The following is a 14,942-nucleotide window of genomic DNA, read 5'->3' as shown; positions in this document are numbered from 1 at the left end:
TGAGTAGGACTGAAGAGATAATATAGAGGGTAAGGAATTTGCCTGGCATGCAGCTGACCTCAGTTTGATCTCCAACATTGCACATGGTTCCCTGAGTTCCAATATAGGTAATTCCTGAGGACAGAGCCAGGAGTAGCCCTGAGCATCACTGAATGTGGACCCAAAATTAAAGAAACAAAACCTAGAAAGAAAGTGATGGGTAAGAAGTTTAAACAAACTTCTTTATTCATCCTCCCACATAAAAAAGACATTCTCAGAGGACTGGGAATGTTGGAGCTATAAAAAGGCATCTGCCAATGGCAGTTCCTGGGATCTGAGCACAATGCTAAAACAGTCTTTTATTTATTTGGGGGGCCACACTCAGTGGTGCTCAGGATGCTCTGAGTGCCCTGGTTCTGCATTCAGAAATCACTCCTGGAGGACTCGAGGGGACCATATGGAATGCTGAGGATCAAATCCGGCCACACGCAAGGTAAATGCCCTATCCATTGTGCCATCACTCTGACCCTGAAACAACCCTTCAAGAATTGTTAAAGCAACTGCTCACAGTGGAAGTGCATCAGGTTCTTGGCCACATTGTCCTGGGACAGCACCCACAGAGAAGCAGCAGAGAGTAGGGTCAGTGCCTAGGCTTATGAAAACATGTTAGAAGGTCTTGAGCACAGGGACAGGACTTTCTACAGATTACCCATTTGATCTAATCTATGGGGGGAAAAATCTGCAATGTGCTTTTTTTCCCCACCACATTTAACAGTGCTAAGGCTTACTCCTTGCTCTTTGCTGTGGGATCATTCCTGACAGGCTTGGGCTCAGGGATCAAACAAGCCAGATCAGCTGCAGGCAAGGCAAATGCCCTACCCACTGTATTATCTCTCTGACCCCTGGAATATTTTTCTGTTTTTCTTTTAAATGCAGAAATAGTGGGCAGGAGAGAGAACCCAAAATTATGCTGAAATGCATAACTGAGTGTATAGGATTGGGGCTGGATCCCCACAACAGCGTGGTAATAATGCACACACACAGCTGGCGAGGGCCCAAACAAACACCAATGAGAAATCGAATGAAAGAAACTTTTAAAAATTGAGGGGCCGAAGAGATAGCTTGAAGGTAGGGCGTTTGCCTTACAGCCAGAAGGATAGTAGTTCAAATTCCGGCATCCCATATGGTCCCCCATGTCTGCCAGGAGCGATTTCTGAGCCCAGAGTCAGGAGTAACCCCTGAACGTTGCCGGGTGTGACCCAAAATCAAAAAAAAAAAAAAAATTGAAGGGGAACAAATGGATGGTATCAGAACCAAATAGTGTTATGAACATTGAGTGAGTAGAAATAAAAAAGGATCAAACCAAACACAATGACAACAGACTCAATAGCCAATCTTCAACAAGTTATACCAGAGAGGACCTTAAGCAGTCCAGGGGGCAAATGAGGTGGGGGGGAAGCTGGGAACTGGGATGGAGGGAGGACAACACTGGTGGTAGGAATACCCCTGGTTCAATGCCAAACCTGTTCCAAAGTCCCATAGCTAATAAATATGACCTCCAGCCCAACTCACATCTTTGGGGTTCCCTAAAGGAACTTGCTTTCTGTCTAGCACGTGTTTCTCTAGATGCGGCTGAACAGAGAAAGTATCAGAAGGGGAACCAAGGGCTTTATTTACCAAGAAAGTCCCCACTTAAACTCCAAGGCATTCTCAGTAGGGGGGCGCGTCCTCCCATTCTGGAGGTTCCCAGAGAGGAGGAGGCGGAGCTCACCCCCCCAATCCGGCAGCCTGCCCAGTGCCCAGTTTCCAGCAGTGAGAGAGAAGAGAGAGACAGAGAGGAATGGAGACCAGCAGCCTTCGGCCCCCGCGACCCAGCCCTGGCTCGGCGCTGAGCCTGGATGCCCGCCTGGGCCAGGACACCCGCCTGGGGGCCAAGGTGCTGGTCACCGCGCTCTACTCGCTCATCTTCGCCCTGGGCTGGGCTGGCAATGCGCTGTCCGTGCACGTGGTGCTGAAGACACGGGGCGGGCCCGGGGGGCGCCTGCGCTACCATGTGCTCAGCTTGGCCCTGTCCGCCCTGCTGCTGCTGTTGGTCTGCATGCCCGTGGAGCTCTACAACATCGTGTGGTTCCACTACCCCTGGGTCCTGGGCGACCTGGGCTGCCGGGCCTACTACTTCGTGCGCGAGCTGTGCGCCTATGCCACGGTGCTCAGCGTGGCCAGTCTGAGCGCAGAACGTTGCCTGGCTGTGTGCCAGCCCCTGCGGGCCCGCAGCCTGCTGACGCCTCGCAGGACCCGCCGCCTGCTGTCGCTGATCTGGGCCACCTCGTTCGGCCTCGCCCTGCCCATGATTGTCCTCATGGGGCAGAAATATGAGTTGGAGACGGCCGATGGGCAGCCCGAGCCAGCTTCCAGAGTGTGCACCGTGCTGGTGAGCCGCCTCACCCTCCAGATCTTCATCCAGGTAAAGGAGTGTAGAAGTGGTGAGTGTGGACAGCCTGAAAGTTCATCTCTAGGGACTTTGGCCACCCAGAAAGTTGCATCTCTTTGTTCACATTTTGAGGTCTTAGGGAGAGATTTGCCCCCCAAGTAAAGCATTTAATGTGCCCAGATTTGCATTTCAAAAGACTTAGTAACTTCTTGTCTTAGAAACGTAACCGATGGCAAAAATGTTCTCCCAGTCTTTTTCTTCTGGTCATTGTTTTTGTTGTTGTTGTTATTGTTATTGTTGTTGTGCGGGGGCATAGCCAACTATTCTCAGGGCTTATCCCTGGCTCTCTGCTCAGGGATCACTCCTCGTGAGATTCCGGAGACCATAAGGAGTACAGGGAATGGACCCTAGGTCAACAGTGTACAAGGCAAACATTCTACAAAGAACACCCTCCAGTCCTTGGTCATTGTTTCTTTCGCAGTGCAGAAGTTTCTTGGTTTGTTGTAGTCCCCATTTGTTTTTCATTACTTCAATTTGTTTGACCAATGGATGAATCATTGAAGATTTTTAGATTCAATATCATGAAATGTTCTTTCTATGTTTTCCTCAGTATCATTTATTAAATTGGGTCAGATATCCAGGTCTTTAATCCATTTTGATTAGACTTTTTTACATGATGTTAAAAAGGGTTATTTTTTGCAATCAGCTTTCTTTGCTCCACTTACTTTCCTCTCCTTTATTAAAGTCTATCTGTCCACACACCTGAGAACTGGTCTCTCAACTCTTTATTCCATTGGTCTGCGTCTAATCTTATCCCAGTACCATGCTATTTTGTTTTGGGGCCACACCCAGTGGTGCTCAGGGGTTATTCCTGGCCCTACACTCATTGATTATTCCTGGCAGGCTCTGGGGACCAAATGGGATACCAGGGATTGAACTCTAGTCATGTGCAAAGTAAAAGTCCTACCTGCTGTCTTATCACTCCAATCCTACTATATTTTCATAGCCATAGCTTTACAGCACAACTTTTAATTGAGAGGCTTTTAAAATTAAAATGTTCTTCCCTCAGATTTATTCCTTTATCTTTGTAGAATTGTTCTCATTTGGATGGTGGGCAGCGTAGAGTCATTTTAAATATTGTTAGCTTTTCTATGTTAATTTCCCTACTTTCTGAGCTTTTTATCAATGTCATGTTATGCTCTGTCACTGGCCCTTGCTATGTTTGCAGATTCATGGGCTCTTGGGTACAGTCTGATGACCAAAGAGTCCCATCTTTGGTGCTTCTGACATAACTCTTGAAATTGTCTTCACAGGTGAATGTACTGGTGTCTTTCGTGCTCCCACTGGCATTGACTGCTGTCTTGAATGGTATCACCGTGAGTCACTTGGTGGCCCTTTGTTCCCAGGTGCCGTCCACCTCTGCCACTGACAGCTCTGTCTCCAGCCATCTGGTGCTGGCAAGTGAGAAAAGGGAGACATCATTCCTGAGAGATCAGGCTGTCCTGATGAGACGCAAGGTCTCAGGCCAGATCCGTGGCTTGCAGCACAGCATCCAGGTGCTCAGTTAAGTGCTCGCTCCCTGATACTGCCCCAAAGGCCAGGGTTTCATATCCAGGTCTGCCAACTAACTGGCAGCCAGTATCCTCTTTCAGGACCTAGTTTTTCCCTGTGTTCAAGGACCCTGTGAAACCAGCAATAACTTTTCCAGAAGAGTCGGTGGTCTCTCCTCTCATGAGAGAAGAGAACAGAATCTCTGCTCATGAAAAATGTTCTTCAAGTAGAGATCTGACCACTTCTCAGGAATGCTGGCCATGTAGATTGGGAGGAGACACCATTTATATAGTTCAGGACTTGCAACCCAGGAATTCTGCTGGGGTCTTTCAATGAAGTTTCCTGTAGCTCTCCACTTCTTCTAATGCAGCAGTGATCTATATTTTTATTTCTCTAAAGTCTACTACCCACCCCTTATCCAGTTTTCTTTTCAAGGTTATTTTTTTCCATGGTTTCAATTACCTGTGGTTTTACTGGTAATTAGAATAGATTTACCAAAGTTATTCTTTCTATGGCTTCAATTATCAATAGCAGCCTGAAAATCTTACATATATTTTGAAAAAGGCCACATTCATATATTTATTACAGTTTACCTCCATTGATTTACTTCCATTTTTATTATAAGTTATTGTTATTAATCTCTTAGGTGCTAATATGATGTTTTAGGCATCCACTGGTGAGAATGGGTAGGGTCTTGAAACATAGGCCTCCATAGATAAGGGAACAGTACTCTATTTGGAAAATATTGACCTTGTAAGGAAAACTTCAAAAAGTATGAGAGGGCTGGAGCAATGTTACAGCAGGTAAGGCACTTGCCTTGCATGTGATACACCCGAGTTTGCTCCATGGTATCCTATATGGTACCCTGAGCTCTGCCAGGAGTAATTCCTTGAGTACAGAGCCAGTAATAACCCCTGAGCATCACTGGGTGTGCCCCTCCAAATAAACCCTCCAAATAATAAGGAGCTTTGCATGCAGGAAGTTTGTATTTGATCTCTGGCACTATATGGTCCCCTGAGCACTACCAGAGCAATTTTTAGGATTAGCTCTAAGCATTACTGGTTGTAACAAAAAAAAATCAAAAACAAAATGATACAGGGAAACAGATTCCTCCAAGCCCCCTTCTGCAATCCAGGCACTTGGGAGGTTAACATAAGAAACAGGATCTCGGGGCCGGAAAGATAGCATAAAGGCAAAGCGTTTGCCTTGTATGCAGAAGGATGGTGGTTCGAATTCCAGCATCCCATATGGTCCCCCGAGCCTGCCAGGAGTGATTTCTGAGCATAGAGCCAGAAGTAACCCCTGAGCTGCTGGGTGTGACCTAAAAAAACAAAAACAAAACAAAACAAAACAAAAAACAAAACAAAAAAAAGAAACAGGATCTCCATTCATAATACTTCACAAGGCTGTGCTAGATGCAATGTGGTGTGTCAGATATCAAAGTTGGCAGAGAAAAAGAAGGGGCCTGGACTTCTTTCACACACCACACATGGTCATGCAGAGAATCTATGTTCTGGGAAGACAAGGCCATTAGCTTCTGCAAGACACTGTGCTCTGAAGTCTTGGAATGAGGGGCCACCCAGTGCTTCCCAAGCTTTCAGTATTCTAATAATGGGCTGGAGAGTTGTTGTAGAGCATAGATTCCTGGTTCCTCCTGGAGACTCTGACTTAGCAGTTCTGAGCAGAGAATCAAAGATGACATTTCTCGTGTGCTTCCAAATGATGTCAGTGCTGTGACTCCTGAGTCCACTCTGGACTAGGGAAAGCCTGTGGGTCAGTGAGGAGCTGGAGGATGGTAAGAAGCGGTAGAAGATTAAGGACAGAGGACCCAAGGCTGCTGTCACTGCCCAGTGGAGAGATCTGAGTCATTTAGGATCACGGAGGTATGGGGGAAGGTGTATAAATGCTAAAGAGGAGTCTTTTAATTGCTTCAATCTGCACTTTATGGAAAAATAAGAAGATACTCAACTTATGATATAGTGCCAGGTTGGTGTCACCAGTCAGTAAATAGAACACAGGAAAGAGGTGGGGTTATAAATCAAAATATACGGGGCAGTATCAGGGAGTGATTTATATCAAAATATACGAATAAATCAAAATATACGATATATATATATATAAATCAAAATATACAAGAGTCCTGAGTCAGGACTATATTCTAGTGGTCAGGATGTTCTAGAAGCTTCCAGAAGCATGCCAGTCAGCAGTTTAGTGTTCAAGTGGCCATCCACTTAGAAGACTGGATAGTGCCAGGTTTGGGGAGTCAGAGAGAGATTAGATTACCTCAGGGTTAGTCTTCAGGAACAAATTCAGGAGAAGTGCTCTTATGGTGACATCTTCCTGACAGTGGCATTAACTGAGTACATGTTTGTACTGTCTGTCACTTCTCTCTCTTTATCCATTTGCAGGGGCCATCGTGGCAGTGTATATCATCTGCTGGCTGCCCTACCATGCCCGAAGGCTTATGTACTGCTACATCTCTGAGGACGGGTGGACTGAGTAAGTGTGGGGGCAGATCCTTAGCATTCACAGACTCAAGGTTCACTGGGGTGGGTCTTGAGTCTCTTTTACTCTCAAGAGTGCCCCCACACCGTGCTGTGTTTTTGCCAACTTTCATCATTCATTCTAGCTGGCCCTACTCATTGTGTCTGGACCAAGTCTCTGAGCTGTAAATAGTATGTAGGGCATAAATCAGCAAAGTGGTGGAGTTGTCAGAACAAGAACATCCTAATAATTTGCTGGAGTAGCAAAGGTCATGTTCTGGCAAAAAAAAAAGTGAAAAGAGAACTGGATTCTCTGCACAGACAGGCCAGATCATGTGAGTCCTTTATAGTGGGAGAGAAGTTATCAACTTCCTTTTGAGAACCATTACACCTCTATTGATAACTGATGTCACACCTCTGGGGTCAAAGATATACCATGCAGCCTTCAAAAGACAAGTGATATCATTAGTGTGACTTCTTCATGGAGGGACATCTGCACATACAGGCTCTTCTCATAACATAAAATTTTGGTGACAGAGAACTTGCTTCTCAGAAAGATTCAACTCCCAGGGAAGCCATGTTTTCTTGGTACCAGACTTTCAATAGTACCAGGCTGTAAATGTCTCAGTGGATTGGTTGAAGGCCCCTGCCAATCAGCAGACGAGGTTACCACTGTTTCAGTAGATTGGTGAGGGCTCTTGTCAATCAACTTGTGTGTCTTTCACTTTCAAGTGACCAGAAACCACGAAAAAAATGGGGACTCAAAGAGGCTGACTAACATGAATCAACCCATGGTAGCAGGTATTGAAGCACTTATTGGATGGACATTTGTGCTCAGTCAGGCCTCACCTCAAACAGCTGCACAAAGGGAAGCTGTCTCCAGCAGAAAGGGATGGCAGGTGCTCTGACTATACTCTATGGGTTTCTCCTTAGAACACTCTACGATTTCTATCATTACTTTTACCTGGTGACCAACACGCTTTACTACGTCAGCTCAGCTGTGACCCCCGTGCTCTACAACGCTGTGTCCTCTTCCTTCAGAAAACTCTACCTGGAAGCTCTGGGAAAACTGTGTGGCAGACACAGCCCTAGGCAGCCATTACCTCTGAGGGTTCCAGATAGTGTCAAGCTCTGGGCAGCCCCCAGAAACACCGAGCTGGAGGAAATAGAAGAGTGAGTAGAAGTGACTGACAGGTCAGTCACTAATGCTAGATGAGCCAGTAATCACTGAAATCTGCTTTGTGATTAGAGGATTTAGCCAGGAGCCCACTCAGCTATTTTCAAAGCCTAACTACAGCCAACCACAGCCTCTTCACCTGTGTGAGGACATGAGAAGCACTCATTTCTCAGTGTTAGCAGCAGACTAAAGTGCTTAGCACAGCAGCTGTGCTTAATAAATATGGAATTCTCTCTGGCATTACTTTGGTTGTCACTGTCATTATGTGATTCATTGTCAATGAACTGTTTTTGAGCTATCTTGAATGTTCACCTTATTCTTTAGTAGTTTCCTACTCAGAAGCTGTGGGATCACATGGCTATGGATTTCCACAAGGGCCAAATCAACAATGCCTCAAATTTGAGGATATTATTACATAGATATTTGTGAGCCTCCTCACCCCATCTCTCCTAATCAGGAGTCAGCTGCTCATAGCAGTGACCACCTGCAGGATCTGCAGAGTGAAGATCAAGAGCTTCCTTCCGACCCTTACCTCAGGCCTTGGCTATGCCAAGCATATGACTGGCCAGAATGCAGCTCCTCCCACTAGTGCCTCCCAGGGCCCAGTTTTTCCTTCCTCTGCCAGCTTTGCTCCTGGATATCCAGAACAGCTGGGCCAGGAGAAGTGATTGTGTTTGAATGTTAAGAATTGAGTCTGGAAGCAGCCAAAGCCTCAGGTGAGAGGTCAAGTGCAGAAAAAAGGCTCAAGAAATGAGTCTTTCTGATTAGTTGTTGGTGTTTCCCCAATCTGTTTACCACTAGATCCACCCTTCCTGTCCCAGAACTGGAACCTGCATACACATAACATGCATATACATTATGTATACATGTGTCACACACCTCATAAACATATGTTGCATACATGGGTGGCATGCATTACATGTGCCTACATCACTATAGCATATACTTGTCATATCAAATGCACACACATTCATGTGTCACACACCATATGGTTACATACACCCACAGAGAGACCACACATATCGCATGTCACGTATAAAAGCAGACTACCTGCACACACATCATATGCACATAAAACACTGTGTACATTACATTTACATGTGTAAAATTCAGATATACATACATGTACATCCAACACATGCATAACATCACAGAGGTGTATGCATTTCACAGCGACCACATAGCCTGAAGCATCCTCTGGTGCCCTGCCCTGTTAGAGAAGAGTTCTAGCCAGAAATGGGCTGTAGCAGCTCAGACTATGAGACAAACTTGGGGACAGATGATGGCTCCAGAAGAGCAGGGGGCAGCAAAGTTTATTCCCCTTCGACCTAGAGCCTCCACTCTGATGACTGAGGAGTAGTGTGGTCTTATTTTGTAGTTCCACTTCCTGAAGTTCCTGATCAGGGGAACTTTGTTGTGTGTCTTTTTTTATTCTAGCAAAGCTCACAGAGCATGTTAGGTAGGAAAACATGTGAAGCCTGTGGATCACAAATTTGGTGGGAGAGCTCCAGGAAATAACACCTGAAGTGAGTGGTTGTGGGAGAACCTGTCATGTGCATGGGTATCTCGTTTTGTCTCTTAGATGAGGTCATCTTGGACCACTCCTTAAGTCAATCTCTTCAGTCATAGATTGGTGGAGTATAAAGCTCTTAACTCCAGGGTTGGGGTTTGCTCAGTGGTAGAGGGATTGTGGTTCTGTGGTACCTCACAATATATTTAGAAGGATTAAATGAAACAAAGGCTAAAATATCCCTATCATGGTGTCTGGCATAGTTTAATGCTCAATAAATACCAGTTGTTACTAATGTCATCATCTTCTCTAAGGTTGGTTCCCCTGACAAAAGGGCACACCCCATCAGTTACATAAACAAAGCACAGTATAAAATAATTATACCACAGCTCTAAGAAAGACAAGTGTGGGAAGAAGAAAACATGAAACACAAGAGGTTACTTTATATACAAATATCTCATGAAAATTACAAAACAAAAGGTACCATGACCTTCAAGGCCAACAGCCAGGGAGATATATGTTGTATTTCACCTTGCACATAACTGGCATAAGTTTGATCCTCAGGACTACATATGGTCCCTTAATACCCACCAAGTGTGATACCTGAGTTAGAGTCAGGAGGTAAGCCTGAGAATAGCCAGGTGTGGCTCCAAAACAAAAAATAAAGACCTTGAGATTAGACCAGAATCTACAAAATTCATTGAGGAAAACAGGAAAAATGCTTCAGAATATAGAAATATGTTCAATGATTTGACTCTAGAAGAAAATATAACAAACATAAACAAGTGGGACTATATCAGATTTAAAATGGTTTACATACCAAAATACACAAACAAAAAATTTAAGTACCTTTTTGAATGGGAGAAAATAATTGTATATGAAATTCAGATAAAGGACTAATCCCAAGATATATAACTCTCTCAGAAGGCTCAATAATAACAACAAAACTACAACCTGATCCAAAAATGGGGAAAGGAGATAAATAGATACTTTCTGAAAGAAGTTATATGTATGGATTTCAGGCATGTAGAAAAGGAACTTTGTATCAAAACAACTATGAGAAGTCACGTTACAATAGTGAAAATGGCAATATCAAAAATATTAGAAATACCAAGGGTGACAGGGATCTGATGAAAAAGGAACCCTCATTCACTGTTTGTGGGAATGTCATCTGATTCAGCCTCTATGGGAAGCAGTATGGAAATTTCTCAAAAAATGTAAGAAGTGGAGCTGGAGTGATAGCACAGAGTGTAAGGCCTTTGCTTTGTGCATGGCTAACCAAAATTCGATCCCCAGTATCCCATATAGTTCCTCAAAAACCTCCAGGAATGACCCCTGATCGCAGAACCAGGAGTAACCCCTGACCACTGAGTATGACCCAAAAAACAAAAGCAAAAATAATAAGAACTGAGCCAGAGAAATGATACAGTGAGTAAGGCACTTGCCTTGGATGCGTCTAACCTAGGTTCAATCCCCAGCATCCCATATAATTCCCCAAGCATTGCCAGGAGTGATTCCTGAATGCAGAGCCAGGAATAATAACTACTGAGCACCACTGGTTATGACACTGGTTATGACACTGGTTATAACAAAAGACACAGAAAAAGTTAGAATTTAACTCCAAAGATTCCACTCATTGGCATCTACTCCCAAACACAAAAACATTAATTAAAAAGGCAAATGTATACCCATGCTCATTGCCATGCTTAGTATAATATCCAGGATATAAAAATACCCAAATGCCCAATACCGGATGACTGTGGTATACATGCACAATGAAATACTATGCAGCTAGAAGAAAAGATGAAATCTTTCAACACTCCTAAGTACTGAGTAATCAATGGATTTCATTAATATAAAGGGAAGTGCTTGCTTGGCTCTTGAATGCAAGTTACATTTCTGATTCTGTGGCTAAAATCTTACACTTCATCTTGTACCTATGAGACTTGTTTATTGGTCTATTTATTTGATTACCTGGCCACCATCAAATTCCCCAAATGGTCCCTTCACTAGTTTTAGCCTCAGATATATTTCCTCAGTGCAGACAATGAAATAGGAATTTCCCTCCCATATACTTATCCTAGGACTGTTTTAATAAAGCACTACAAAATGGGTGATTTGAAACAAGAGAAATAAAATTATTTTCTCACTGCTCTAAAAAAATAGGCTGAAAATCAAAGTACTATCAGGACCATGCTCTCCAAAATTCAAAGAAAGAATTAGTTGTGTTTTTTTTGTTTGTTTGTTTTTTGTTTTGGTATTTGGGCCACACCCGGCGGTGCTAAGGGGTTACTCCTGGCTGTCTGCTCAGAAATAGCTCCTGGCAGGCACGGGAGACCATATGGGACACAGGAATTCAAACCAACCACCTTTGGTCCTGGATCGGCTGTTTGCAAGGCAAACGCCGCTGTGCTATCTCTCTGGGCCCCAAGAATTAGTTTTCAGAGTCTAGTGAATTCTTGACTCTCCTTGGCACTCTTTAGCTGTTGATTCACCACCCCTGTTTGTCTCTGTGTCAAGTGGCATCCCCTTCCACACCTCTCCCATCCCCTCTATGGAAACCAGCCAGATTTGACTTGGGGCCCACTTACTTCATCTCCATGAACTATATTTGAACAATACTCTTTCCAAATAAAACATGTCTGAATTCCTGAGACTAAACATGTCAACATATTTTGAGGGGAAGGGGCATACTATTTAACCCATAAATTGTGTAAGACCCACTTCCACCCTCCTTTGTTCTGGAAAGAGAATTCACAGGGCAAGAACTAGAATTAAATTGGTCAGGGATTTTAAAAGAGAAAAGAGTGCCTGCCAGAGTTCTAGAAAGAAAGGCAAAAGGAAACTGGGACAGTATATTTGGCGAATGACAAATGCACTCACAAAATTCCTGTTTCTTCTCTAGACATAAAGGCCTTTAACATTCTGCACTGCCCTTTCTGCTCATTAAAATGCTAATTCCTCCTGAGTGGAGAGTCTGCCTAGGCAAGAAAACTGAAAAGAAAATGAAAGTTGAGGGCATTGGTTCATGGACTTCCTGGAAGAGGAGCTATTGGCAGAATCTGAAATTGGATTTTGGCTTATTGCAAATTTCTTAATTAGAAGTGGTTTTAAACCTAAATGCTGGAGCCCTTAAGACCCAGACTTGGATGATAAAAATCACAGATAGGGTTAGAATACTGAAAGCAGCACTATCAAAAAGGGAAATCAAAGAGGAACCCTTAAGACTAGGGGCCAGGCGGTGGCGCTGGAGGTAAGGTGCCTGCCTTGCCTGCGCTAGCCTAGGACGGACCGCGGTTCGATCCCCCGGTGTCCCATATGGTCCCCCAAGAAGCCAGGAGCAACTTCTGAGCGCATAGCCAGGAGTAACCCCTGAGCGGCACAGGGTGTGGCCCAAAAACCAAAAAAAAAAAAAAAAAAAAAAAAAAGACTTACAGCAGATTTATCACAAGCAGCTTGCAAGGTCCAGAGGTAGTGGTGGGATATAGTGAGAGAACTCAATGAAATGAATGCTTCATTATGGATACTTCACTCAGCTAGACTTTCATTCACGTTTGAAGGAAGGATACACAACTTCATGAATAAATAAAGCTCAGAACGTCTGCAGACTCAAAACCAACCTTAAAAGAAGAGCTAAACTGGCCAATGGCCTCCTGGGCTGACCACCTAGTCTAGGATACTGAGATCCCCCCATGCCAAACTGGTCTTTAGGGCCAGGTTTGGCAACTGGGCTCTGGAAGGGGGAGAAGGGAAACTCCAATCCCATGTTTTTTCAAACTGGAGAGGAAGGCTGCAGCTGGACCCAGAAAATCCCACATGCCAGGATTACTGCTCCTCTTCTACTGGCATGGTTAGGAATCTGAACAGACAGCTGGCCAAAGGCCCCCAGGACTGACCAGTTAGTCCTGGAGACTGAGAGCCCCCCATGCCAAGCTGACTTTCAAGGCCAGGTCTGGCATCTGAGCTCTGGGAGGATGGGGAGGAGGCAAACTCCTCCCCCCCCCATGCTTTTTCATACTGGAGAGGGAGGCTGCAGCTGGACCCAGACGATCCCACATGCCAGGATTCCTGCTCCTCTCCTACGGGTATGGCTGGGAATCTGGGCAGACAGCTGGCCAATGGCCTCCTGGGCTGACCACCTAGTCCAGGAGACCGAGATTCCCCCCATGCCAAACTGGTCTTCAGGACCAGGTTTGGCAACTGGGCTCTGGGGGGAGGGGGGAGGTGGGAAACTCCTCCCGTATTCATACTGGACCCCCTGCAGCGGTGTCTTTTCTTACTAATACTCATTTTTATAACCGCCTGGGCGCAAATGTGCCCCCGCGACAAATATACTTTTTAAGCATTATCTAAAAATGCTCTTCATTCTAGATGGTTCCTAGGAAAGGAAACGGAATACCAAAGATTTGGATGATAACACTCAAATAGATCTTTAAAGTCAGTCTTTATGGACGTGACTTTCCATACTGACTCCAAGCCAAAATCACAAACAATTCATATATATGTTTTGTATATAGCCCCTGTCATGTATTGCCTCTCCCCTACCCCTGTGTCTCTTCTATCCCCTCATTTTTCAATCCTGATCCGTTATCTTCCCCTAATTTAACCCTCTTTACCCTCAGTTCCTAACTCGGTAGGCACCAAGATTGACCTCCTGCCCCAACAGACCACCTTCCAGCTCCTCAGTGAAAGACACGCTCTGGGTCTCCGTTCTCCTGCATCGGCAAAGAATTACAACCAGCACGTCTCCTGACTCATGCTTGATGGCCCCTCTCATACCCACCAAATCGTGGACTGTTGCACGATACAGGAATCGGCCTCAGCAACACTCCCAGCTCAAAGACACTATATAGTCTCGTAATGCAGCAAAGCATCTCTCAAACTCAATTCCAAGGCCTGTGAATTGAAAAGTACCTTGGCTTTTACTCCCCACAAGAATATATCAAAAGACTTAATTGGGAGTCTTATATTGCCTATGGAAGCTCAATACCTGTATAACAATACATCTTAAGATGTGTATTCCTAAATATACAAGTAGCCTCCTCCACCACTTGTTTTATTCGAATACCTTTTCTTTTTAACTCAGTTTTATTTATTTGTTCTATTTTAATATATACATTTTTTCTCTATACTTACCATTTTTGGTGCTGCTTGGTACAAAAAGCCTTGACTGCAATAAAAGCTCAGAACAAAACCAGTCAACAGAGACTGTGTGTGCAGCCTGTCATCCTTACCCAGAATAGCACCTGCAACACAGTATGACACCATACATTTTTGTATGGGCACAGTAAAAAAAAAGGGGAAACCATAGACACAGAAACAAGATCTTATCTTCTAGGGATAAGAACTCACTTTTTATATCAGAAGGGTGCCTCCCATCCTGAACATGTGTCATGTGGATATAACCAGTCCCCAGGAGATTGAACAGTGTTAGTCCAATCCAAAACCCCAGATCCCAGATGTAGAAATGATACAGCTCTGGGCAACACCACCAGGAACTAAGCTCCATTGAGAGATTTATAACACTACTCTGGCACTAACTTGTGCCAGTTTTGATATGACAATGAGGAAAGGAAAACTTGACCTAAGACCAGGCTGTCCTATCACATCACCTAACACTAAATGGAAATCAGAAGAGCTATCATCCTTTGAACTGTGAAAAATAAGAGCACCAACAACAGAAAACTGACTTTTACATCTGTGACTGAACAGAGCCTACCTTGGAACTAATAAGGAAAACCCTACCCTAGGCTGTAGTCTAGGACACATAAAAAACAACAACAAGACGTCTTATTGCAGAGGTCCAACTTG

The 14,942-nt window shown here is 44.4% G+C and overlaps 1 protein-coding gene across 1 annotated transcript; it reads left to right on the top strand.

Moving 5' to 3' along the window:
• Positions 1 to 1,819: 1,819 nt before the first annotated feature.
• Positions 1,820 to 7,841, top strand: NTSR2 (neurotensin receptor 2). Its single transcript, XM_049784530.1, has 4 exons — positions 1,820 to 2,443; positions 3,724 to 3,973; positions 6,370 to 6,460; positions 7,378 to 7,841. Exons 1-4 carry the CDS (start codon positions 1,820 to 1,822, stop codon positions 7,619 to 7,621), a joined length of 1,209 nt encoding a protein of 402 aa, XP_049640487.1. The 3' UTR covers positions 7,622 to 7,841.
• The last annotated feature ends 7,101 nt before the right edge of the window (positions 7,842 to 14,942 follow it).

The sequence above is a fragment of the Suncus etruscus genome, chromosome 12 (genome assembly GCF_024139225.1).
Source record: "Suncus etruscus isolate mSunEtr1 chromosome 12, mSunEtr1.pri.cur, whole genome shotgun sequence".
Lineage (NCBI taxonomy): Eukaryota > Metazoa > Chordata > Mammalia > Eulipotyphla > Soricidae > Suncus > Suncus etruscus.
This window is presented reverse-complemented; position numbering and strand designations above follow the sequence as displayed.

Bases quoted from the DNA above. Each gene is read 5' to 3' on its own strand.
- NTSR2 (XM_049784530.1), top strand. From the start codon at position 1,820: ATGGAGACCAGCAGCCTTCGGCCCCCGCGACCCAGCCCTGGCTCGGCG. The intron at 3,974-6,369 runs GTTAAGTGCTCG...ATCCATTTGCAG, and splicing joins GCACAGCATCCAGGTGCTCA to GGGCCATCGTGGCAGTGTAT. The intron at 6,461-7,377 runs GTAAGTGTGGGG...GTTTCTCCTTAG, and splicing joins TCTGAGGACGGGTGGACTGA to AACACTCTACGATTTCTATC.